The sequence below is a fragment of the Aquarana catesbeiana genome, linkage group LG10, assembly GCF_042186555.1.
Source record: "Aquarana catesbeiana isolate 2022-GZ linkage group LG10, ASM4218655v1, whole genome shotgun sequence".
Lineage (NCBI taxonomy): Eukaryota > Metazoa > Chordata > Amphibia > Anura > Ranidae > Aquarana > Aquarana catesbeiana.
This window is the reverse complement of record NC_133333.1, coordinates 143840298-143864852: the sequence shown is the minus strand read 5'-3', so window position 1 is coordinate 143864852 and position 24555 is coordinate 143840298. Positions and strand designations below refer to the sequence as shown.

General features: G+C 40.7%; 1 protein-coding gene across 7 annotated transcripts in view; it reads left to right on the top strand.

The window, feature by feature from the left end:
• The window catches only part of PRKCG (protein kinase C gamma), an 805390-nt gene that overhangs the window by 663411 nt on the left and 117424 nt on the right, over window positions 1–24555 (top strand). For all 7 annotated transcript variants that reach the window (XM_073602743.1, XM_073602742.1, XM_073602744.1 and 4 more), the window contains one exon: window positions 9263–9292. In XM_073602743.1, coding sequence (XP_073458844.1) covers window positions 9263–9292 — 30 coding nt within the window. The remainder of the gene's footprint in view (window positions 1–9262; window positions 9293–24555) is intronic.

Sequence of the window (24555 nt, the reverse complement as noted above, 5' to 3'; positions counted from 1 at the left end):
AGTAGACACTTGTAATGGCCAACAAACTTCATGTAAAGATCTAGTTAATGAGCTAGAAACTTTTTAGACACGTTTAACTATCACTTAATTAGTGGCGGAGACCCTTACCATGACTGAACTACAGTACTATTTTTAAAAACACTGATCTGTCTGGTGGTTTCCTACACCATCTATATGTACATCTTAAAATCATTGGAGGCACAGGTGACACAGAGGGAAAGTAAGTGCCAGCGCGACTGATCCCATCTCCACCACCCCTACCTGTGACTAACCCCCCCGCCACACCTGCCTGTGTCTACACCCCCCCATCACCCCTGGCTGTGTCTAAACCCCCCTGCCACCCCTGACTGTGTTTAAACCCCCCGCCACCCCCTTGCCTGTGTCTAACCCCCCCGCCACCCCTGCCTGTGTCTAAACCCCACCACCCCTGCCTGTGTCTAAATCCCCTTGCCACCCCTGTCTGTGACTAACCCCTCCGCCACCCTTGCCTGTGTCTAACTACCACCACCCCTGCCTGTGTGTAAACCCCCCTGTCACTCCTGCCTGTGTCTTAACCCCCGCCACCCTTGCCTGTGTCTAAACCCCCGCCACCTCTGCCTGTGTCTAAACCCCCCTGCCACCCCTGCCTGTTTCTAAACCCCCCCGCCACCCCCTTGCCTGTGTCTAAACCCCCCGCCACCCCTGCCTGTGTCTAAACCCCACCACCCCTGCCTGTGTCTAAATCCCCCTGCCACCTCTGTCTGTGACTAACCCCTCCGCCACCCTTGCCTGTGTCTAACTACCACCACCCCTGCCTGTGTGTAAACCCCCCTGTCACTCCTGCCTGTGTCTTAACCCCCGCCACCCTTGCCTGTGTCTAAACCCCCGCCACCTCTGCCTGTGTCTAAACCCCCCTGCCACCCCTGCCTGTGTCTAAACCCCCCCGCCACCCCTGCCTGTGATGAACCCCCCACCACCGCTGCCTGTGTCTAAACCCCTCACCACCCCTGCCTGTGTCTAACCCCCCCGCCACCCCTGCCTGTGTCTAAAACCCCCCTGCCACCCCTGCCTGTGTCTAAACCCCCCGCCACTCCTGCCTGTGTATAAACCCCCCCGCCACCCTTGCCTGTGTCTAAACCTCCCCACCACCACCCCTGCAAAAAATAAAAACCACAGAGGTGATCAAATACCACCAAAAGAAAGCTCTATTTGTGAGAAAAAAAAAGATGCAAATTTAGTTTGGGTACAGCATTACATGACTGCGCAATTGTCAGTTAAAGCGACGCAGTGCCAAATTGTAAAAAGTGCTCTGGTCAGGAAGGATGCAAAATCTTCCGGGGCTGAAGTGGTTAAAACTGTCCCCAAAATACAGGGGGGAGTGGGGTTGTAAAAAACCCCACCTGTCACCCTCACTCCCAACATGTGGCTTTTTCGATGCAGGATTTAATTGGATGATGGTGCACTCATTCCAACATAGATCAAAAACATATAAAACATACAAAATACAATCTAATATTGCATAAAGTCCCATAAGTGAATAAAATAAATCCTCTTGACAGATTAAAAATAGTGACTTTTTTTCTCAAAGTGTTCATAAAGTGCTCATCCAAAGAAACTTTTCAGTGACAAAGTGACACCACCTCCAACACTGGGTGCAATGCCCGCTCACCTTAGGAAGCGACCCCACTGGGTCTAGTCGCGCTTTTAAGATATAACAATCTCAGAAAGTCCAAGCACGACTGTGCTGCTGTGTCAGATCTTTTCAGAATATCCATGACTATGGAGACACCGATCTAGCTGATCACTGGGGTGACTCAAAGTGAAAGAAACACAAATTTCATTGCGTATAAAAAATTTGGACTTATTGTATATAACAATAGTCCTACTCACAAAAATGTCATCTTGTGCATTGCATAACAAAAACGAGATGTGAACAAAGCCAAGAGGGACAAAAGGCTCTCCTCCTCACTACTACTGCCGGGTACAGAGACACTTGAAATGAGTTCACCAACTCCTCAGACGTGTTGCGTCACAGATCACGTGACTTCTTCAAGGGAGAAGGAGTCTAGCGACGAGCGCCGGATTTAAGTGCACAGAACTGTGTACATGTTACTATAGTGACGGGTGATTCATCGGGTCATAATGCCTTAACATCGAGCATGTGGAAATAATGCTTAAACTTTTGTCTGCAACAACACCGTAAACAATGTTTAATAACTTTAATAATATTAATAGTAAAAAAACACCTTCCACTGCTGCATACATAGCCAAGCCAAGCTAATTTACAACTGTAGTTGAGAAAAAAGGACAAGCAAAGCCCCTAGTGGTGACAACTGGATAATGAATCCATTATCCATATTGTTTTTTCTCTTGTCTTGGTGTATCTCGAATAAGTTCTTCTCCTTCTAAAGCTGACACTTCTTCTATTTTCTTTATGATAAATGCTTCATTGTATCCTTTTGGCAATCATTCAAGCTTGCTCTGTGAAGTCTTCTTTCTTACTGCAAATCCTGTATAATCTGATAAATTTTCCTTTAGAGATGTTTATATACCATGGGTCATGGTGACAACTATCTACCGAAATATAACTATTCCTTTCTACAGGTTTAAAATACGTCTTAGTGGTTGTTTTCTGATCTTCCAACTGAATAATGAGATCCAAAAAATGAATGGTGTGCTTGTCATATTCAAATGACAAGCAAATATTTTTCTGATTAGCATTAAGTGTTCGAAAGAAATTCTTTAGACTCTCTTTTTTTTTTTTTAACACAGGTATTGTTTATTGAATAAACTGTACATTACACTTGAGAATGCAAGATATATGTCACATACAGGAGCACATGAAAACAGGATATACGATTCATATTGGTATAAAGTCAGATGTACATTTTTTGTCAGGGCCTAGCGTTATCTATATGGCTATACATCCATTTTATTTTATAAAAGAAAAAGAAGGAACCCATTCCCAATCTCTACTGATTGTGTAAGCATCTCTTGAACCAATGTAGCTTACATATTAGTGAGCCCATCCCACCTGGGAATCAGCTTGGTCTCGGGACATTCTGTAAAAAAGAGGGGGGGAGGAGGAGGTCAGAGGGGGGAAGTCAGAAAAGTAGGGGAAAGAAAGGAGGGGGGTTGGGGGAAAAGTGGTCAAGGGCAAGGGGGGGGGAGGAAGGGGGGGACAGGAAGAGCCCTCCATGGAGAATATTAAAGTAGTATGACAAATGAAGCCACAAGAAAAATGAAGAGAAAGGGAGAAGAATTGTGAAGAAAGCAGGAAGAGGTAGAAGACTATCGGACCCCACTTGTAATCATAGAACCCAACACCACCACATGGCAGTGTCTCCTATAACTAGGGATAGGGTCACCACACCCGCCACCAGTCAGCAGGTCCCCTACTAGTGAACCTCTGAGTGCAATCACAGTGCTAGATGTCTAGCCTCCACCCAGGCTGCCCATATTTTGTCAAACTTCTGGGGGCAATTTCGGACCATGTAGGTGAGTTTATATAGCGGTAGTATCGCATTTACCTGGGCTCGCCATGCCTTTACCGTAGGGGGGGTCTGGTAGCTTCCATCGAAACAAAATCTCTTTCCTGGCATAATAAGCTGCATAAAACACAAACATTTTGGTATACTTAGCAGTTGCCAAGTTGTTTGTAATATCCAGAAGGAACACAAGCGGGTCTACATCTAGATGCAGCCCTGCCACTCCATTTATATCAGCCACTATTTCACTCCAATAGGCCTGTAGGACCGGGCACGACCAGACCACGTGAAAGAAAGTCCCCACTGACTGTCTGCATTTGGGACACCTATCATCCAATCCTGGGTAAATATTGGACAGTCTATGTGGGGTGTAGTACACCCTGTGGAGAAACTTCAACTGCACAAATCTGTCTTTTGCTGAAATCATAAATGGGATGCATTGCTGCAGTCCCTCTGACCAGTCTTCCTCAGTCAGAGCCGAAATGTCTAGCTGCCATTTAGTGAACAGTGGGAGCATTTTGGAGGTGTCTTTGCATGTAAGTCTGAGGTATAGGGAGGACAGCGTACGGTCTACGTTAGTAGTCATCAATAGGGATTCAACTGAGTGGACAGATAGGTCTATCCCATATGGGAACTGCGCTCGGGCAGCATTCCTGAGTTGTAGATATCGGAAAAACTTCCACGGGGGAAGTTTATATTTACTCTTCAATTCTGCAAACGAGAGGAGGTGGCCTTCCTTAAAAATATGACGCAATGTCCGGACTTCATACCTGGCCCAAAACTTAGGGTCTGGAACAGATGGGAAATGCGACATTGTTGGGTTACCCCACAACGGAGTATATGGAGAGATAGTATGCCTATTATTGAGACATAAAGAAACTTGCTGCCATACCTTTACTGTTGTTTTCATAGGTGTAGTAACTTGAGGGCTGTATCTCAGACCTCTGTAAACCAAATTACTGAGTTCAGAGTATGAGCCTAGGATCGCTGCCTCTAGATTGACCACTGGTTTAGTGATGTCCTGAGCAAACCACCAGCGTACAGAGACCAGCACCGCCGCCCAATAGTATTTCTTAAAATTTGACAAAGAGAGGCCTCCTCCAGTAAGTTATAGCTGCAGTGTTTGTTTAGCTATTCTGAGTGTTGCCCCTGCCCATACAAAATAGGTGATAGCTCGGTCTAATTTTACAAAGAATGAGTTGGGGATGGGGACCGGAGTGTGACAAAAGGCATAAAGGAATTTAGGAAGGAAGGACATTTTAATTAGGTTCACCCTCCCCACAGGGGTCAATGGTAGTGTTTTCCACATCCAGCAACGTTGAATAAATTGTTGAAGGATGGGGTATATATTATCAGCTAAATAACTTTGTAGGTCTGACTGTATCTGAATGCCTAGATATTTGATTCTCGTTACTCTTTTAAGAGGGGGAGGGGGCCTGCCATTACCGTCTGTCAGGGGGAACAGGAGGGATTTCTCCCAGTTCACCCTGATCCCTGAAAATACACCAAATTGGTCAATAATAGACACGGCTGCTCTAAGCGATTGCTGGGCATCACGGAGATACAATAGCATATCATCCGCATACAGAGAAACTTTTTCGGTTAGGGGTGGAAACGAGATACCTCCCACTTCCATTGACGCTCTGAGAAGCACCGCCAGTGGCTCGATTGCCAAAGCAAAAAGAGCCGGGGAGAGTGGGCAGCCCTGCCTGGTGCCTCGGTGGAGGGGAATTAAGGCCGAAAGGATACCGTTTGTACGGACTCTAGCTGTTGGGCCAGAATACAATAGCCACAACCACTGTATAAATTTAGGTCCTATCCCAAACCTATGCAGGATTAGCCACAAGTATTCCCACTCCACCGGGTCAAAGGCTTTCTCTGCGTCTAGGGAGGCCACCACATTAGCCTCCCCTTCAGCAGCCGGACTTGCCAGCACGGTATACAATCTTCGCAGGTTAATATCTGTTCCCTTGCCCGGCATGAAGCCGCTCTGATCGCCATGTATCAGTGATAGGATAATTGTATTGAGTCTGGTTGCCAGGACCTTTGCAAAGATTTTTGCGTCCATGTTAAGGAGTGATATAGTCCTGTACGAGGAGCAGAGTTCAATGGACAATTGTTGAATACCGTTTCTTCCTCCTATTCAGACATAAATAAGTTTGCTACACTGGGTGCAAACTTCGCTCCCATCGCTATACCTTGCAATTGTTTGAAATATTCAGAGTTATGCCAAAAATAGTTGCGCTGCTATCCAAACTCTAAACATTTGTATTTCTTTTGTTTTCTTGGAAAATTCCCAAACTTGTCAACTTTCACCCAGTGTTGGAGGTGGTGTCACTCTGCCATCTGAAAAGTTTCTTTGGATGAGCACTTTATGAACACTTTCAGAAAAAAAGTCACTATTTTTAATCCATCCAGAGGATTTCTTTTATTCACTTATGGGACTTTGTGCAATACTTGATTGTATTTTGTATGTTTTATATGGTTTTGATCTATGTTGGAATAAGCTCACCATTATCCAATTAACCAATTATATAGTGCTAAAGACCACTCTTTAAATGGTGCAGCTGGTCTGTTTATTTAACACACATAGCAGCGCTTTAGTATTCCATATCACAGGATTGAAATGCTAAATTCATTATGTCCAGACCAATATTAGATAAGTGTACCCCATCACTTCTGTAAAGACCAGAAATACCCTCTTCTAGGTCTACATGTTGGTAACAAAAACCAAACGAAGGGCACATACATTTTTCAATAACCCTGTTGATCCTCTTACGGACTTTCTCAAAAGGTTTCATCATAATAGAATCTAACCAGCGCAACCTCGGTATAATCTCGGAAAAAGGTAACAACAAAGTTTGGTGACGACACTTTAATATGATGTACAGTATAGTACATTTCATATTAAATATAAGATCTAAAGTATGAAGCTGACCTACATTATTGCCACCTAGGTGTAGGATCAAAATACAAGGTGCAGGCCCACATAAATTAAGCCTACTGAACTCCAACAATAGTTCATCCCACAACATACCCCTTCGGTATCTAAACGGTAAGTATTTGGCTCTTTTTATGGAACTAACCCTACAAGGGACAAATGAAAATTCACAAAAGGAGGATGGACAAAAGGGCCAGACATCCGGCCTTCCAAAGTTTCAATATTCAATTTTTCAAGAACCACTAGAGGAAAATCAGAGACTGATTTTAAATTATTCACCAAAGTGCATTCAGCCCCTGTAAATGGAGGAATTACAAATCCTTCAGCTGACCTATCAGGTCAAAGACCCTAATCTTTCAGAAAGTCCCAGGTTAGCTGACCTGGCTTAACTTATCACAGACTCTCCCGCTGTTTTAAACAGCTGGGGATCCTTGAAACAGCTAACTGCCACGAGGAAGAGAGGGACCTTAAAACAAGCATACCATCCTTTTCCTCCTATTCTCTTGAAGGAAAAATTTACTCACAGGGAGGCTGTCATTGCCAGTCTGTATTTCTAAAAATGCTAGCTCCATGGTTTTTATACTTATCCAACAGCTTCAATACTCACTGAGTCACTGATCCAAAGCAACCCAGAACACATATGACAATCAAGAGTTCTGGCTTCAGTTTGACCTTACATGCTGCATCTGGGTCAGTAACTCAAAGTACTAAAGCCAGAGAGGGCCAGATAATTAGCATTTTCTGAAGAAGGTCAGCAATATTAGACTCTGCATTTGCCTCAGCAGAGAATATATTAAGTTTCTTACCCCCAGGTCCTAGAGAACAAATGCATTGGTATTTTAGAATAATTGTGTTATTAAAAAAACAGGTAATCAGGGTAAAGAGGCAAAACGGTTAACAACTTACACAGAAAGAACAATATATTACATTACATTCTTGACATTTATTATAGTGGAAAAGTTTGAACATATCGTTTCATTTATGTACATTTCTGTTGAATAGGTACTGTTAAACAAGTGCAAAAATGTCTTCAAGGCTTTGTCTTAGAACACATACAGTATATAAACACTGATCATAGGGTAAACAATTACCTACACAGAAGCTGACTTGACTTACAGATGGATTGTATTTTGCATGAACAAAGCTGTATGCAATTTATCTGTACTTTTGGGCACTATTCATACCTGAGTGTTTTGAAGCTCAAAGCTCCAAAACACTCAACATCCAAAATCTTATAGTTTGAAGTTGTAGCTGTTTGCACCTGAGTATAGTGTCTCTTGAAGCTTGTAGCTTGAAGTGTTTTTAGCGCCATTGGACTTCAGTAGGAGTGCCTGAAAAACAATGCATGTATCACATGTTTTTTTTAATTTTTTTAGCTTTCCATTGGCTAAAAATAATTCTAAATAATGCTCAAGCCTGAAGGTGCCCTCAAAAACATTCAAAAATACCTGTACAAACACTCAAAAATAAAAGATTGTGAAAAGATTAAAGGCACTCAGGTCAAGTGTGAATGCCATAGTGACTTTAATATCATGTGACTGTCTCCTCTCTGACCATGAGGTTCTTTCTGCAGCATTAAATTGGAACTAAACCATCTTATCCTTTCTAGCCAAGGAAGCTGCCATCTTAGTCTCTGTTTGATCTATAGTTGCCATGGTTCTGCACATGTGATCAGTTATGAAACCAGCCATTTTGATAACTTGACAATTTGTTTGAGAGCACAAGCAACTGTGACAGTTATTATTCACGGAAGGGGACTGCGCAGCTAAAAGTCCATTGTAGATAACAATACCAGTTTGTGAATGGACTTAATGGAGCACTAGTTATTAGATTGTTGTTACATAAGTGAGTCACAAAATTGAAATACGTAATGTATAAGCATCAGAGAAGACACAGATAGCACTTTATTTGGTTATATAGAGCAGTGTTTCTCCACTGGGCTACCATGGCACCCTGGGGAGCTGCCTGCCCCTCATCATTTGTATTAGACAATTATGAGAAGTTAATTTATTAAGAGTGAATATATACAGTATAACATTTGAGTAGATTTCTGTTATAGTGCTGCACTCATTTCTACATGATCTTTCACAGCTTGCCTTTAATATAACTGTTTTGGGAAAGAGTTAAATAAATGGGTTTAGTTCTGCTTTAAGCAGAGGAACTCTGAAAGATACCACAGGCTACAAAATGCAGGCCATGGTATGGAGAAACCCTGGGAAGTATAATGTGGTTCAGACTGCAATGTTCACTTTCCATTATAAATAAGCCCCTTAGTCTTTCTGGCTAATCGTACATACACAAATAATCTGCAACATTGTGAAAATTCACACAATGTGAATGGACACAGATGTGTTGCAGCACCATGCAAAAATGGTATGCTACCTTTCTACCATGTATATACGTTCCCATTAACAGCTGCCTAAGGTAGCAATTCTGTTTGTAGAAGGGGACACTAGCATTTTAATAGCTATGTTTGTTTACAGTGTTCCGTAATTCTCTTTTTCAAAGCCTGTACTGTGGCATTGGATGCAGAGAGGGGAATTTATTAAGGCTGGAGCAGCCAGAATCTGATGCAGTTGTGCATGGCAACCAAATAGCTTCTGTCTTTCATTTACAATGCACAAGCTGAAGGTAGAAGCTGATTGGTTGATATGCCTAGCTGCTCCAGAATACGTATGCTCCAGTTTCTGTAAATTCCCCATACTCCTGTTATAATAATCTTAAGGTACCAGGTTCATTAATCCAATCTTATTTCTTCCTCTCTAACCTGTTTATATTGCCCTGTTTTGCTTCCTGAACTTCCCATTTAATATCTCTTTCATCCCCAAACATTTAATTTTCCTCTTTATTTCAGGCATGCAATTACCCACTTGAACTTTATGAGGTAATTTGTATGTTATTTGTTGTGAACAAAAAAAAGCATCTTGTATGTTTGTCTTGTTAATTGTTGCAGCAGTGACAGATCCATATTGTCTGTTGGGTGTATATATCTTAGATGTGGTTTTAAAAAACATAGACATATGTTTACACCAGGACAGTGTATCTATCTATACTGTATATACATATATTCTTCGTTATTTACAAACAAATTCATTTAAACTTGGAAAAGAAAATGAGCCCAAATTTGGAGTTGTTGCCCTTAGCAGCCAATTAGAATTCTAGTTTAAGGTTTTCATTAAATGAAAGGTGAATGCTTTTGGTTGCTATTTTCAACAGCTCCATTTTTATGCTTATTTTTCAGTTCTCCTGAATCAGCCCCAGGATGCTCTGTAATCAAATGTATTATAGAAAAGTAAAAATGTGAATGAGGGGTTAAAAACCCCAGAACCAGTGCAAAGTGGAAGGATAATTAGTTCAACTAAAGTAATTAAAGCGGGGTTCCACCCAAATTTTGAACATTATCTCTATGCATTCTCTTCCTTGCCTAGATGCTGATATGCTGTGTAAAAAAATTTAAATCGCCGTAATTACCTTTTTTTTTCTAATCTCCTTAGCACTTCTTGGTTTTCCTCCCATGGGAGTAGGCGTGTTTCTAGCCTCTCCCAGACCTCCCACAGTCCCCTGGGAGCTAGTCTCAGGCTTCCCAGCATGCATTGTGCAACAGCGTCATCACAACATCTTGGTGAATGCTGGGAGCACAGCATTCACAGCATCCAGGAAATACATGCTTGTAGGCTTCAAATGCCCACAGTGAATTTTATAAGTTATTCTTTACAACGAAATCGGACACAGGCGGACTTATTACACAGAACATGTGAGTAGATAATCATGAGAAGAAAAGTTTGTGAATGAACTCCAAAAAAAAAAAAAATGATAGATAGGTGGACCCCCGCTTTAAACAGGTGAAAGTTGGTAAGGAGCAGCACTTTGTAAAAAAGAAAATGGATAAGTAGAAATCAATACTAAATTGATTAAAGCACCCTCCTTCCCTAATAAAGTACAAACATGCAAAAGTAATTTCAACTGAGCACCAACATGATAATATAATAATATGTGTAGAAAAAGTCTAAACACAAAATAAGACCCCTTTCACGCTGAGCCGCCCCGGGTGTCCGCGGTAAAGTGTTATGTTTAGCACCGATTTACCGTCATTTTAGCAGCACTATTTGGCCACCAGCGGGGCGGTTTTAACCCTCGCTAGCAGCCAAAAGTGGGTTAAATCCTCCTGCAAAATGGCGCTGCAGCTGCGCTTTGCCGGCGGTATAGCAGCACTGCCCCATTGTTTTCAATGGGCAGGTGCGCTTTACGAGTGGTGAGTTCACCGCTCCTAGTGCGCTCCAAAGAAGCTGCTGGCAGGACTTTTTCTGATGCCCTGCCAGCACACCTCTCCAGTGTGAAAGCCCTCGGGCTTTCACATTGGAGAGAAAGGAGCCGCTGTTACAGGGCGCTTTGCAGGCGCTATTTTTAGCGCTATAGCGCCTGCAAAGCACCTCAGTGTGAAAGGGGTCTAAGTTCAGTAATGCAAATAGTGAATATTCAGACAATGTATCAACTTCTTCAGATAGTGTACACAATCTTCGAATCCCTGCTGAACAGTAGGTAAATTTAACTGAAAAATCTTCCACCACCATCATCTGCCACACATCCTATTCACCAGACTTCCATGACCCCTATTACATGTAGTCATAAAGCACATATGGGTATATCCACCAGGAGTTGTGCACGATCCAAATGTCGATCCCAGCGTTTAACCGATCTCCAGGACACACACACCAAAGTGATTACAGATCGTTTGAGCACGTTCCCAGGAAAAAGATGATTTGAAGGGAGTTGTCCAGTGATTAGTGGGAAAAATTAAAAAGAAAGGGCTTCCATAGTGAAGTATGTCACAGTTTTATCCCAAAAAACAGATAAAAACAAGGTAAAAACAGCTAATTCTTGCAGCTTAGAAATCCTTGTGCATGGAAACACCGTGGTGTGTTCCAGCTGCGCTTCAAAACAGCAGAGATGACGTATCACAATCAAGCACCCTACCGGTTTCATTGGTACACACCAACGTCTTCAGGTGTCATGGCCTGAAGACCCCTGAAGAGGTTGGCGTGTACCTGCGCTTCTGGATCAAAAAACTGTGAAACCCGAAGCTGTCACTTTTTTTGAGTCTAGCAATAATCAAGTTCGAATGTTTGTAGAAATTTGTATACAGACTGGAGGACGCTACGAAAGTAATTTTGGTAATTCACGGCTGGAGATCGGAATCATCATAAACTCCTTAGGTGTGGTTTAAAAGTGATTTAGCCAAACACGAGAGTGGGAGGCATATGTAGCTGGTGAGTGCGTTTCTTATTGGGAGTGGAATCACTTGCACGGAGGTGTGGTGGAAGCATTAAAAGAAAACTTACTGGATGTACATCATTGGATTGTTTATCTTATAAGGACTTTTTATGTGCACAGTAATTATTCACGTCAAAGACTTTGTTTTCACTATCTTAAAGACTTTTTTCCTTTTTTTCACCTATCACAGGGTGATATTTGTAGATCATCATCACAGATTAATTCATCACTACTGAATGTCTGTTACTTTTTGTTTTTTTGATCAGCTGATTGAGTGCTTTTTTTTAAATTTCATTTATTATCACTGATCACCTTTTTGAGGGTGTGGGGAACACTCAGAAGTGTTACTCCATGTACACATGGGTTTTGTCACACATGTGTATGTATTTTTTCATTTCATCTTTTTCACTTAAATATTTTTTAGTGCCACTATTGGTTCACTATCTATGCAGGTTTTATAGAGGACACAATACTATTTACATCCTTAAAAAGTAAAATGGATTTGGTGGGTTATTAATTCAAAATTTAAAGCGAAATCCAGCAGACATAAGAAAACACCAATTAATGTAGCCATGTATGAATGAAAAAAAAAACTTTAATGTGTATGACAGGGCAAAATAAAAAAAACACATATATAGAACATTGTTGCAACACACACACAATTCCCATGTTTTATCCCCATTGAAAATGCAGAAAATTACCTATTGATCAGCCAGAAATGCATTACGCTTCAACTTCCTGTTTGAGCTGATATTGCTGACTGCTGCACTGAAATCCTAAGCAGTGTTATCCGTCCTGTCAAAGCTCTCCTATGCTGGATTACTGAACACCTCCTCTCAGTGAATCCATAACCTACTGGGGAGGTATTCTGTAGTCAAGTAGGGGAGAATAGGGCAGAGCTGTTAGGGGTGCCTGGGATTTTAGTGGAGCAGAAGCAGCACTGTTGGCTCAAACAATAAGTTAGAAGCTCTCTCCTGACTGCAGGTGTTCTGTCAGATTAGCAAACCTAGTAGCAGTGGAACGCATGTGCAGCTGATGGCATGTCACTCCCGTTAGCTAATCTGACTGGTTCGCTGATCTGATAGAACACCGGAAAGGCTTTTATCATTCTGTTATAAATTTAAAGTACAGTACATGGCAATCAAAAGTAAAAATGAAGCATGAGATGCATACAGGAAGTGTAGTCAGTTATCCATCCAGGCAATGCTGATGGCAACCAACCAACTCTGGAAGGATCAAAAGGTATTCAGTTACAGTCTGTCTTGCCATTCATAGAAGGTTGGGACCCTAGCAAACAGAAAAATTATGGGCCAGCCCCTGTATAACCCCTTCTCTACCCAGCATGCCTCAGTTTTTGCTAATGTCCTAGAAGGCTAGTCACATTTTCTTCAGCTCTGTTGAAAAGTCTATTTTTTTGCTGGCTTTATTTGGTTTGTGAATTACTTTCCTTTAATTTCAATCAAGATTCCTCGCAGACACCTGTGCTTTAGCTGGTCTCTATATATCAGCTATCTGGATTGGTGTTTTCTCAGCCTAGCTTTAAACACTATACCTGGTCCACACTGAACCAAACATGCAGGGCTAGGTTTCAGCGTGACCTTAGGTCCATGGACTCTGCACTGAAGTGCTTTCCAGACCAGATTAATTAATTAAATGAATGCATTTTTAAAAATTGTCATTCAGTAGGGAGTGGGTATTTTCAGGCACCTGAAAGGACAATATTGTAAATGCGATAGGGCCCTAAAGTTGTATGTGATTTTACAGAACATTACAATTCTCTGGGACAGCTTCAGTGACACCATATTCTGGCATCACATAAATTGCATCTTTAATGCTATTGTTTACATTATTCCTTGGCTTATGTACAGCAGCAATAATCCAATATGATTTATTTTCACTCATTTTTTTTTTTTATTGGGTGCTTTTTGCAAGGATAACTGACACAATATGGCTAAAATCTTTTGGAAGGTATACGATAAAAAGAAATAAGGCTAAAGCAATCAACTTCATACAAATTGGCAAACAGTGGCAATAAAAGTTTTACAGCATATTTTGTTTTTTGTTTTTTTTACCATACTGTTATGTATAAAGTTTAATAAAATTACAACACAAAGTGCACAAAAATGCATCAAAACCATCAAATTCTAGAGATGATGCAGTTATTATGCCAAAATAAATAGATTACAGGGCCATGTTTCAGATAGCCATAGAATTTGGAGAGTATGTAAGCAGCTTGACTGGACACTGGGCAGTAATGTAATTCCACGTACACACGATCAGAAATTCGGCCAGAAAAAGACAGATGAGAGCTTTTGGTCGGAAAATGCGACCGTGTGTATGCTCCATTGGACTTTTGCTGGTGGAATTCAATTTGAGAGGAAAAGCAATTTGATGCAATTTGAGAGGAAAAGAGCAAGTGGATTTAACTTTTTTTCTGTGACTCGAGAAAAATTGTATGGATTTCCATTACAGCCTTCCATCCTTATTAATAGGCAGTAATTTCAGAGCAAACAGATTGCTGCTAGAAATAAAAAACTGTTGTTTATTGTTGGGGACTGAAGATGGAATAAAATTCACCCATTTGCACAACAGCTGTTAATCATTTTTTTGGCAGGCTGCAGTTTTGGAGGGATTGGACAGGCACATGATTACATACTTGCAGCACAGCTTTTCAGCCTCTTTGGACAGGCAGCTATTTCTGAGGGAGAGAGCAAGGAGGTTGCATTTTGCAAAGAAAAAATGGGTTCTTTTTTCACAAACTAAAAATGTAAACATTTTACAGATTTGCAGCACAGCTTTTAATCCTTGTTGGACCGGCTGCCATTTCTAAGTAAGTGAGCAAGTAGATTGCATATTGCACAATGTTACAGATTTGCACCACATCTATGAAGCCTTTTTGCCCATGCCACAATTTATGAGGAAATGAGCACGCATATTGCATCTGGAACTGAGAAATTAGTTTCTTTATTTTTGAATTGGGAAACCAAAAAATGTCACACATTTGCAGCACTGCTTTTAAGCCTGTTTGGAGAGGGTGCAATTTTTGGAGGAAAGAGTAAGCAGACTGCATCTTGCAAGAAAAGATTGGGTTATTTTTTTCCCAGCCTGAAGACATAAAAAATTACAGATTTGCAGCAAAGACTTTCTTTTTAATAGGCTGTTTTCTCTTTCAGAGAAAGAGAAAAGTTAAGAGATTTTACCTGGAAATTAAAAATCTGTGCATGTTTATTAGATTGAAATGAGAAAAATGTTACAGATTTACAGCACAGCTTTAAGTCTGTTTGGACAAGCTGCTATTCCTAAGGAGAGTGCAAACAGGTTTCCTCTTCCAAATAAATCTGGGTTTTTCTTTTACAGACTAAAGCTGTAAAAGCTTTACAGGTTTGCATGACAGCCTTTAATCCTTTGTGGAGAGAACAACAGTCCGAAGTCAAAGAGCAAATAGATTCCATCTAGAAAAAAAAAAAAAAGATTTTGCAGACTGAAAAAGGACAATGTTACAGATTTGCACCAAAACTATAAAGCTATTTTGCCCAAGCCACAGTTTTTGAGGAATTGAGCAGGAGGATTGCATTTGGAACTGAAAAATAATGTGTGCCTCTTTACTTGAATCTCTAAACAGAAGAAATTCATACATTTTCAGCACATCTCTTAAAGTGTTTGTTAAGGTTAAAAATTTTCTGCAATAGTTCCCGCTGATATACACTAAGCTCCCCAGTGGATGTTATTGATACAAATATGCTGTATAATAGCTTACTTCAGAGCGCCGCTCAGCGCTCAGCTGACTGCCCTCTGGTCTCATCCCCCAATGCAATAGGGGGAGGTGCTGGGAAACCCCTGCTGACATCAGCCGAGATGAGGAGAGAAGAGGAGAGGAGGAGACCGGCAGGCAGTCACGTGAGTGCCGAACGGCGCTCTGAAGTAAGCTATTATACCGCATATTTTTATAAAGGACATCCACTGGGGATCTTAGTGTTATATATCAGTGGGAACTATAGTAGAAAAACAAATGCTATTATAGTTAGAGGTCAGGTTAGGTGGATCAGGGAGCTGACAGGCAGAGAGGGGAGGAGGACAGAGGAGGACACAGACACAGGAGAGCAGGCTGCAGATGATGGAGGCACATACTCTGACCACAGTGTTAGCTCAGCAGCCCTGATTATCATGGTCAGTTTACAGGAGGGGGTCAGAAACTGGCAGGGTCAGCCAGGTATTTCAGGTGATATGGGGGGCCAAATCACACAGCACAAGTACTGTGCTGTATAACATGCTTTAAAGAAACAGGATCAATATTTTTTTTGGGTTAACAAATGCTTTAAGCCTGTTTGGACAGAATGCTATTTCTGAGGAAAAGAGTACGCAGACTGCGTCTTGCAATAGAAAACTGGGTTGTGTTTTCTCCAGACTAAATATGGAAAAATGTTTACAGATTTGCAGCACAGCTTTTAAACCCTTTTGGACTAACTGCGAGTTTTGAGGGAGTGAACATGCAAATTGCATCTGAAAATAAAATATATTTGATTTTTATTTTCAATTTTAAACAGAAACATGTTACCAATTTCTAGCACAGCTTGTAAGCCTTTTTGGCTGCAATTTCTGAGGGTGAGAGCAGGCAGATTGCATCTGAATATTTTTTTGCTGACCACAGCTTTTAAACCTATTTGTATATTGTTCATCCAGAAATGTTCAATTTGACTATATTTTTTATGCGATAAATTTTAAAAATTGCACCAATTTGTTGCACAGAATCTCACATTTTTTTAATAGGAGGCAGTTACAGAAAAAGGGAGTACGCATATTTCAGACAGAAATATTACATTCCACTGTATTCTGAGAAACTGTATAAAATTACATAGTTACATAGTTGGTAAGGCTGAAAAGACAACAGTCCATCAAGTTCAACCTGGTGTGTGAGTGTGCTTGTGTTTATGTCAATAGTACATTGTATATCCCTGTAAGTTTTGATCATTAAGGTGCCCATCTAATAGTTTTTTGAAACTATCAATGCTCCCTGCTGATACCACTGCTTGTGGAAGAGAATTCCACATCCTTACCACTCTGCACCTCCTACGAAAACAAAGCAGCAGTTTGCTAGCTTCAGTGGCAGTATTTGCTACCAGACCTCTTTTTTTCATCACCAGTAATCACCTGGACTGCTCACCAGGGTACATAGGAGCATACATAGTATACTTGTATCAAAGTGAAGACAAAAACAGTCAAGAAACCACTGACCCATGCCTCCATCTAAATGGTGGTCAGATCCTCTGCTTCATCTGGCCCCTCTCCTTTCACTCACAGTCACTGTAGTGAAGACGAGGAAGAAGTCAGCTTCTCTGCAGAGGAATCTAAGTTACCCCCTGCAGACCCTTCCTCCCAACAAGATCTCCTAGTACAGATTGCAGCAATGTCACAAAAAGCGCTGCTCCAAGCAACAAACAGCCAAACTGAAGACTTGAGAAGGATGCCATTATAGCAAGAACTAATGGACTACATCCCCAAATGTTTCAGTACGAGTCCTACATCATATATTTTAAAACTATTCGTACGCCAAAAAAACTTCTACAGTGCCTTGAAAAAGTATTCATACCCCTTGAAATGTTCCACATTTTTTCACGTTACAACCAAAAACGTAAATTTATTTTATTGGGATTTTATGTGATACACAAAGTGACACATAATTGTGAAGTGGAAGGAAAATTATAAATGGTTTTCAAAACTTTTTACAAATAAATATCTGCAAATTGTGGTGTGCATTTTTATTCTTTGTAGAACCACCTTTCGCTGCAATTACAGCTGCAAGTCTTTTGGGGTATGTCTCTACCAGCTTTGCACATCTAGAGATTGATATTTTTGCTAGACATGTGCAGAACGAAAAAATTTGTTTAGCTTCGATTCGTTATTTACATACATTTGTTTAGTTTAATTCCTTTTCGGAATTTGTTTTGTTTATTTGTATTCGAATCAATTAAAATTTTTGAATTAGAATTCGGATTGATTCAAAAAGTTTTCAAACCCATATTGAATAGTTTTCAAATCAAATAGGTTTTGAACTTGAAATGTTTTTGAATTTGAAACATTTTCGATTTGAATAGTTTTCAAATTTCCAAACAGAATAAAATAGAATAGAAAATAAAGGAATAGAATGGAAAAAAATAGAATAGAAAAGAATATAACAGAAAATAAAAGCATATAATATAATAGACTAAAACAGAACAAAATAGGATAGAAAATAAAATAACGGAATAGAATGAAATAGAAAGGAATAGAATAGAATAAAAAAATAGAAGTAAATAGAAAGATGATAACTATCTTCTGAAATTTGAATAGAATAGAAAAGAATAGAATTGAAAAAACACTAGAATAGAATAGAAATAATATAACCATTTTCCAAAATTCAAATAGAATCAATGCGAATTTGAATAGAATAGAAAAAAACACAATAGTATTGAAAAAAACAACAGAATAGAATAGAATGAATATAACCATCTTCCTATTCTAATTCTATTCTTTTCTATTCTATTCAAATTCAAATTGATTCTATTTGAATTTTGGGAAATAGTTATATTCTTTCTATTCTATTCTTTTTGTATTATATTCGTTTTCTATTTGTTTATTCTATTCTTTTTTTTTTTTTTTCTTTTTTTCCATCTCAGTGTTTACCTTTGAGAGACTTATTTCAACTTGACGTTCAAAACCTGTCCCTTCTCATGTTCAGATCATTGTGGTAGCGTTAAGCAAAGAGAGAAGAGAAAAACAAAACAAAAAAAGTCCCTTTCTTTTATTTATACAAAAAACTTTAAAAGAAGATTTTTCCCAATCTACGCCACCCCCCCACAACCCTCCCTCTCTAATTTCCACCTAACCCCCCCCCCCCACCGCTGCATTTTTCCTTCCTTTCCCAGGTGTTTTTTCCTCTTAAGAGCTTATACCTTCTGACATCTTCTGCGAATAGCTGTCCGAGGTTTTGTATTTTACCCACCCATTCCAGACAGAAGTACATTTATCTAGTTTCCCTTTATCTTTACAACAAAGTAATTCCATTTTGTGATAGTGCTCCACTTGGTTAAACCATTCTCTTATATCTGGACTTTCACTCTTTAACCCATTTTTTGCGATCAATCCCTTTGCAGCGTTTAGTAGTTTTGGCGTTACTTTTTTCATATATTGCTTTTTGGGAGAGTTGGCGTCGTGAAACAGACAAGTCAGTCTATTATTTTCTATCTTCTCTCCCGTTATCTCCTTTACACATATAATTACTTCTTGCCAGAATACACTGATTTTCGGACAATCCCACCATATGTGTATCATTGTGGCTTTTTTCCACAATTTCTCCAACATAATGGTGATCTTTCCTGGTTAATTCTATAGAATCTCTCCGGAGTCATGTATCACCTAACTAGAAATTTATAGTTCATCTCGATGGTGTTTACATCCCATGCTTGGTTATATCCTCCTGTAATCATTTTCTCAATTTGTTGCTCTTCCAAATTTGTTTTCAATTCTTTTTCCCATTTTTCTATGAAGGAAGGCCTTTTTTGTCCTTCAAGGTCCGACAGGAACTGATAGACTTTTGAGATGCCTCTCTTCAATGGCGTTGGTGTCACACAGAGTTTTTCCAACCAATTTAATTCTCCTCTCTAAACGTGTGCGGTGATGTAGTGACTAAGTGCTTTAATTGAAAATGTTCCCATTCACGTAGTTTCCCACCAAATTTAATCTCTAATTATTGTGCAGATTCCATCTTCCCTTTCCTAATGATATCTTTGATTTGTGGGTTCTTTATTCTAAGTCTTCGAAATATATCCTCACCCGGTGTGAAAAAATTTGTTCCCGTGAGGGCAATTAACGGTGAATTGTGTACCCACTTTTGCTTCCAGTATAGTGCATCCCAAATTCTGAAAATGTTTTTTGGCAATTCATGTGTGTTAAAGTCTAATGTTCTATACTTATTTGGTATCCAAATATTTTTGTGCAGCGTGGTTTTGCTTAACCAGTTGCCGACCGCCGCACGACGATGTACATCGGCAGAATGGCACGGGCAGGCAAAAGGACTTACAGGTACGTCCTTGCCTGCCCGCGGGTAGGGGGGTCCGATCGGACCCCCCCGGTGCCTGCGGTGGTCGGCAAATCTTCCCCGGCGATCGGAGGTGAGGGTGAGGCCATCCATTCGTGGCCCCCATCGCGATCGCTCCCAGCCAATGGGATCATTTCCCTGCCTCTGTATTGTACACAGAGGCAGAGGAAATGATGTCATCTCTCCTCGGCTCGGCATTTTCCATTCCGGCACCGAGGAGAGAAGACTGTAATGTGAGTGCACAACACACACACATACAGTAGAACATGCCAGGCACACATTACACCCCCGTTACCCCCGATCCCCCCCAATCACCCCTCCCCCGTCACACTGACACCAAGCAGTTTTTTTTTTTTTTTTTTTCTGATTACTGCATGGTGTCAGTTTGTGACAGTTAGTGTGGTAGGGCAGTTAGTATTAGCCCCCTTTAGGTCTAGGATACCCCCCTAACCCCCCCAATAAAGTTTTAACCCCTTGATTACCCCCGTCACCAGTATCACTAAGCGATCATTTTTCTGATCGCTGTATTAGTGTCACTGGTGACGCTAGTTAGGGAGGTAAATATTTAGGTTTGCCGTCAGCATTTTATAGCGACAGGGACCCCCATATACTATCTAATAAATGTTTTAACCCCTTGATTGCCCCCTAGTTAACCCTTTCACCACTGATCACGTATAACTGTTACGGGTGATGCTGGTTAGTTCGTTTATTTTTTATAGTGTCAGGGAACCCGCCGTTTATTACCGAATAAAGGTTTAGCCCCCTGATCGCCCGGCGGTGATATGCATCGCCCCAGGCAGCGTCAGATTAGTGCCAGTACCGCTAACACCCACGCACGCAGCATACGCCTCCCTTAGTGGTATAGTATGTGCACGGATCAATATCTGATCCGATCTGATCTATACTAGCATCCCCAGCAGTTTAGGGTTCCCAAAAACGCAGTGTTAGTGGGATCAGCCCAGATACCTGCTAGCACCTGCGTTTTGCCCCTCCGCCCAGCCCACCCAAGTGCAGTATCGATCGATCACTGTCACTTACAAAACACTAAATGCATAACTGCAGCGTTCGCAGAGTCAGGCCTGATCCCTGCGATCGCTAACAGTTTTTTTGGTAGCATTTTGGTGAACTGGCAAGCACCAGCCCCAGGCAGCGTCAGGTTAGCGCCAGTACCGCTAACACCCATGCACGCACCCTACATCTCCCTTAGTGGTATAGTATCTGATCGGATCAATATCTGATCTGATCAGATCTATACTAGCATCCCCAGCAGTTTAGGGTTTCCAAAAATGCAGTGTTAGGGGGATCAGCCCAGATACCTGCTAGCACCTGCATTTTGCCCCTCCTCCTGGCCCAGCCCACCCCAGCCCACCCAAGTGCAGTATCGATTGATCACTGTCACTTACAAAACACTAAACACATAACTGCAGCATTCGCAGAGTCAGGCCTGATCCCTGCGATCGCTAACAGTTTTTTTGGTAGCATTTTGGTGAACTGGCAAGCACCAGTGGCCTAGTACACCCCGGTCGTAGTCAAACCAGCACTGCAGTAACACTTGGTGACGTGGCGAGTCCCATAAGTGCAGTTCAAGTTGGTGAGGTGGCAAGCACAAGTAGTGTCCCGCTGCCACCAAGAAGACAAACACAGGCCCGTCGTGCCCATAATGCCCTTCCTGCTGCATTCACCAATCCTAATAACTGGGAACCCACCACTTCTGCAGCGCCCGTACTTCCCCCATTCACATCCCCAACCAAATGCAGTCGGCTGCATGAGAGGCATTTTTATGTCCTCCCGAGTACCCCTACCCAACGAACCCCCCCAAAAAAGATGTTGTGTCTGACAACAGCTGACCATAGAGCTGATCAGAGACCAGAGTGGCTCCAAACATCTCTATGGCCTAAGAAACCGGAAGCTACGAGCATTTCATGACTTAGATTTCGCCGGATGTAAACAGTGCCATTGGGAAATTGGGAAAGCATTTTATCACACCGATCATGGTGTGGTCAGATGCTTTGAGGACAGAGGAGTGATCTAAGGTCTAATAGACCCCAATTTTTTTCAAAAAAGAGTACCTGTCACTACCTATTGCTATCATAGGGGATATTTACATTCCCTGAGATAACAATAAAAATTATTTAAAAAAAAAATGAAAGGAACAGTTTAAAAATAAGATAAAAAAGCAAAAAAAAAAAAAAAAAAAAAAAAAAGCACCCCTGTCCCCCCCTGCTCTCGCGCTAAGGCGAACACAAGCGTTGGTTTGGCGTCAAATGTAAACAGCAATTGCACCATGCATGTGAGGTATCACTGCGAAGGTCAGATCGAGGGCAGTAATTTTAGCAGTAGACCTCCTCTGTAAATCTAAAGTGGTAACCTGTAAAGGCTTTTAAAGGCTTTTAAAAATGTATTTATTTTTTTGCCACTGCACGTCTGTGCGCAATTTTAAAGCATGTCATGTTTGGTATCCATGTACTCGGCCTAAGATCATCTTTTTTATTTCATAAAACATTTGGGCAATATAGTGTGTTTTAGTGCATTAAAATTTAAAAAAGTGTGTTTTTTCCCCAAAAAATGCGTTTGAAAAATCGCTGCGCAAATACTGTGTGAAAAAAAAAAATGAAACACCCACCATTTTAATCTGTAGGGCATTTGCTTTAAAAAAAATATATAATGTTTGGGGGTTCAAAGTAATTTTCTTGCAAAAAAAAATAATTTTTTCATGTAAACAAAAAGTGTCAGAAAAGGCTTTGTCTTCAAGTGGTTAGAAGAGTGGGTGATGTGTGACATAAGCTTCTAAATGTTGTGCATAAAATGCCAGGACAGTTCAAACTCCCCCAAATGACTCAATTTTGGAAAGTAGACACCCCAAGCTATTTGCTGAGAGGCATGTCGAGTCCATGGAATATTTTATATTGTGACACAAGTTGCGGGAAAGAGGCAAATTTTTTTTTTTTTTTTTGCACAAAGTTGTCACTAAATGATATATTGCTCAAACATGCCATGGGAATATGTGAAATTACACCCCAAAATACATTCTGTTGCTTCTCCTGAGTACGGGGATACCACACGTGTGAGACTTTTTGGGAGCCTAGCCACGTACGGGACCCCGAAAACCAAGCACCACCTTCAGGCTTTCTAAGGGCGTAAATTTTTGATTTCACTCTTCACTGCCTATCACAGTTTCGGAGGCAATGGAATGCCCAGGTGGCACAACCCCCCCCCCCAAATGATCCTATTTTGGAAAGTAGACACCCCAAGTCATTTGCTGAGAGGTATAGTGAGTATTTTGCAAACCTCACTTTTTTGTCACAAAGTTTTGAAAATTGAAAAAAGAAAAAAAAATGTTTTTTCTTGTCTTTCTTCATTTTCAAAAACAAATGAGAGCTGCAAAATACTCACCATGCCTCTCAGCAAATAGCTTGGGGTGTCTACTTTCCAAAATAGGGTAATTTGGGGGGGTTTGTGCCACCTGGGCATTCCATGGCCTCCGAAACTGTGATAGGCAGTGAAGAGTGAAATCAAAAATTTACACCCTTAGAAATCCTGAAGGCAGAGATTGGTTTTCGGGGCCCCGTACGTGGCTAGGCTCCCAAAAAGTCCCACACATGTGGTATCCCCATACTCAGGAGAAGCAGCTAAATGTATTTTGGGGTGCAATTCCACATATGCCCATGGCCTGTGTGAGCAATATATCATTAAGTGACAACTTTGTGCAAAAAAAAAAAAAAAAATGTGTCACATTCTCGCAACTTGTGTCAAAATATAAAATATTCCATGAACTCAACATGCCTCTCAGCAAATAGCTTGGGGTGTCTACTTTCTAAAATGGGGTCATTTGGGGGGAGGGTTTGTGCCATTTGGGCATTTTATGGCCTTCAAAACTGTGATAGGTAGTGAGGAGTGAAATCAAAAATTTACGCCCTTAGAAATCCTGAAGTGGCCTGTGTGAGCAATATATCATTTAGTGACAACTTTTTGTAATTTTTTTTGTCATTATTCAATCACTTGGGGCAAAAAAAATTAATATTCAATGGGCTCAACATGCCTCTCAGCAATTTCCTTGGGGTGTGTACTTTCCAAAATGGGGTCATTTGGGGGGGTTTTGTACTGCCCTGCCATTTTAGCACCTCAAGAAATGACATAGGCAGTCATAAACTAAAAGCTGTGTAAATTCCAGAAAATGTACCCTAGCTTGTAGACGCTATAACTTTTGCGCAAACCAATAAATATACACTTATTGACATTTTTTTTACCAAAGACATGTGGCCAAATACATTTTGGCCTAAATGTATGACTAAAATTTAGTTTATTGGATTTTTTTTATAACAAAAAGTAGAAAATATCATTTTTTTTCAAAATTTTTGGTCTTTTTTCATTTATAGCGCAAAATATAAAAATGGCAGAGGTGATCAAATACCATCAAAAGAAAGCTCTATTTGTGGGAAGAAAAGGACGCAAATTTCGTTTGGGTACAGCATTGCATGACCGCGCAATTAGCAGTTAAAGCGACACAGTGCCAAATTGTAAAAAGTGCTCTGGTCAGGAAGGGGGTAAATCCTTCCGGGGCTGAAGTGGTTAAAGTGTTTTCCATCTCTATCTATTTTTTTTCTCTGTTTTCCTTTATCCACTCAAACATACATGCTAGGATTACTGCTTTGTAATACCTAAAGATATCAGGTGCTGCTAACCCCCCGTGCTGTCTTTTTCTAGAAATTAATGCAAATTTTAATCTTGGTTTTTTATTTCGCCAGATAAATTTTGTCAATATTTTTTGTATAGTTTTGAAAAAGCTCTGTGGGACCCCTATT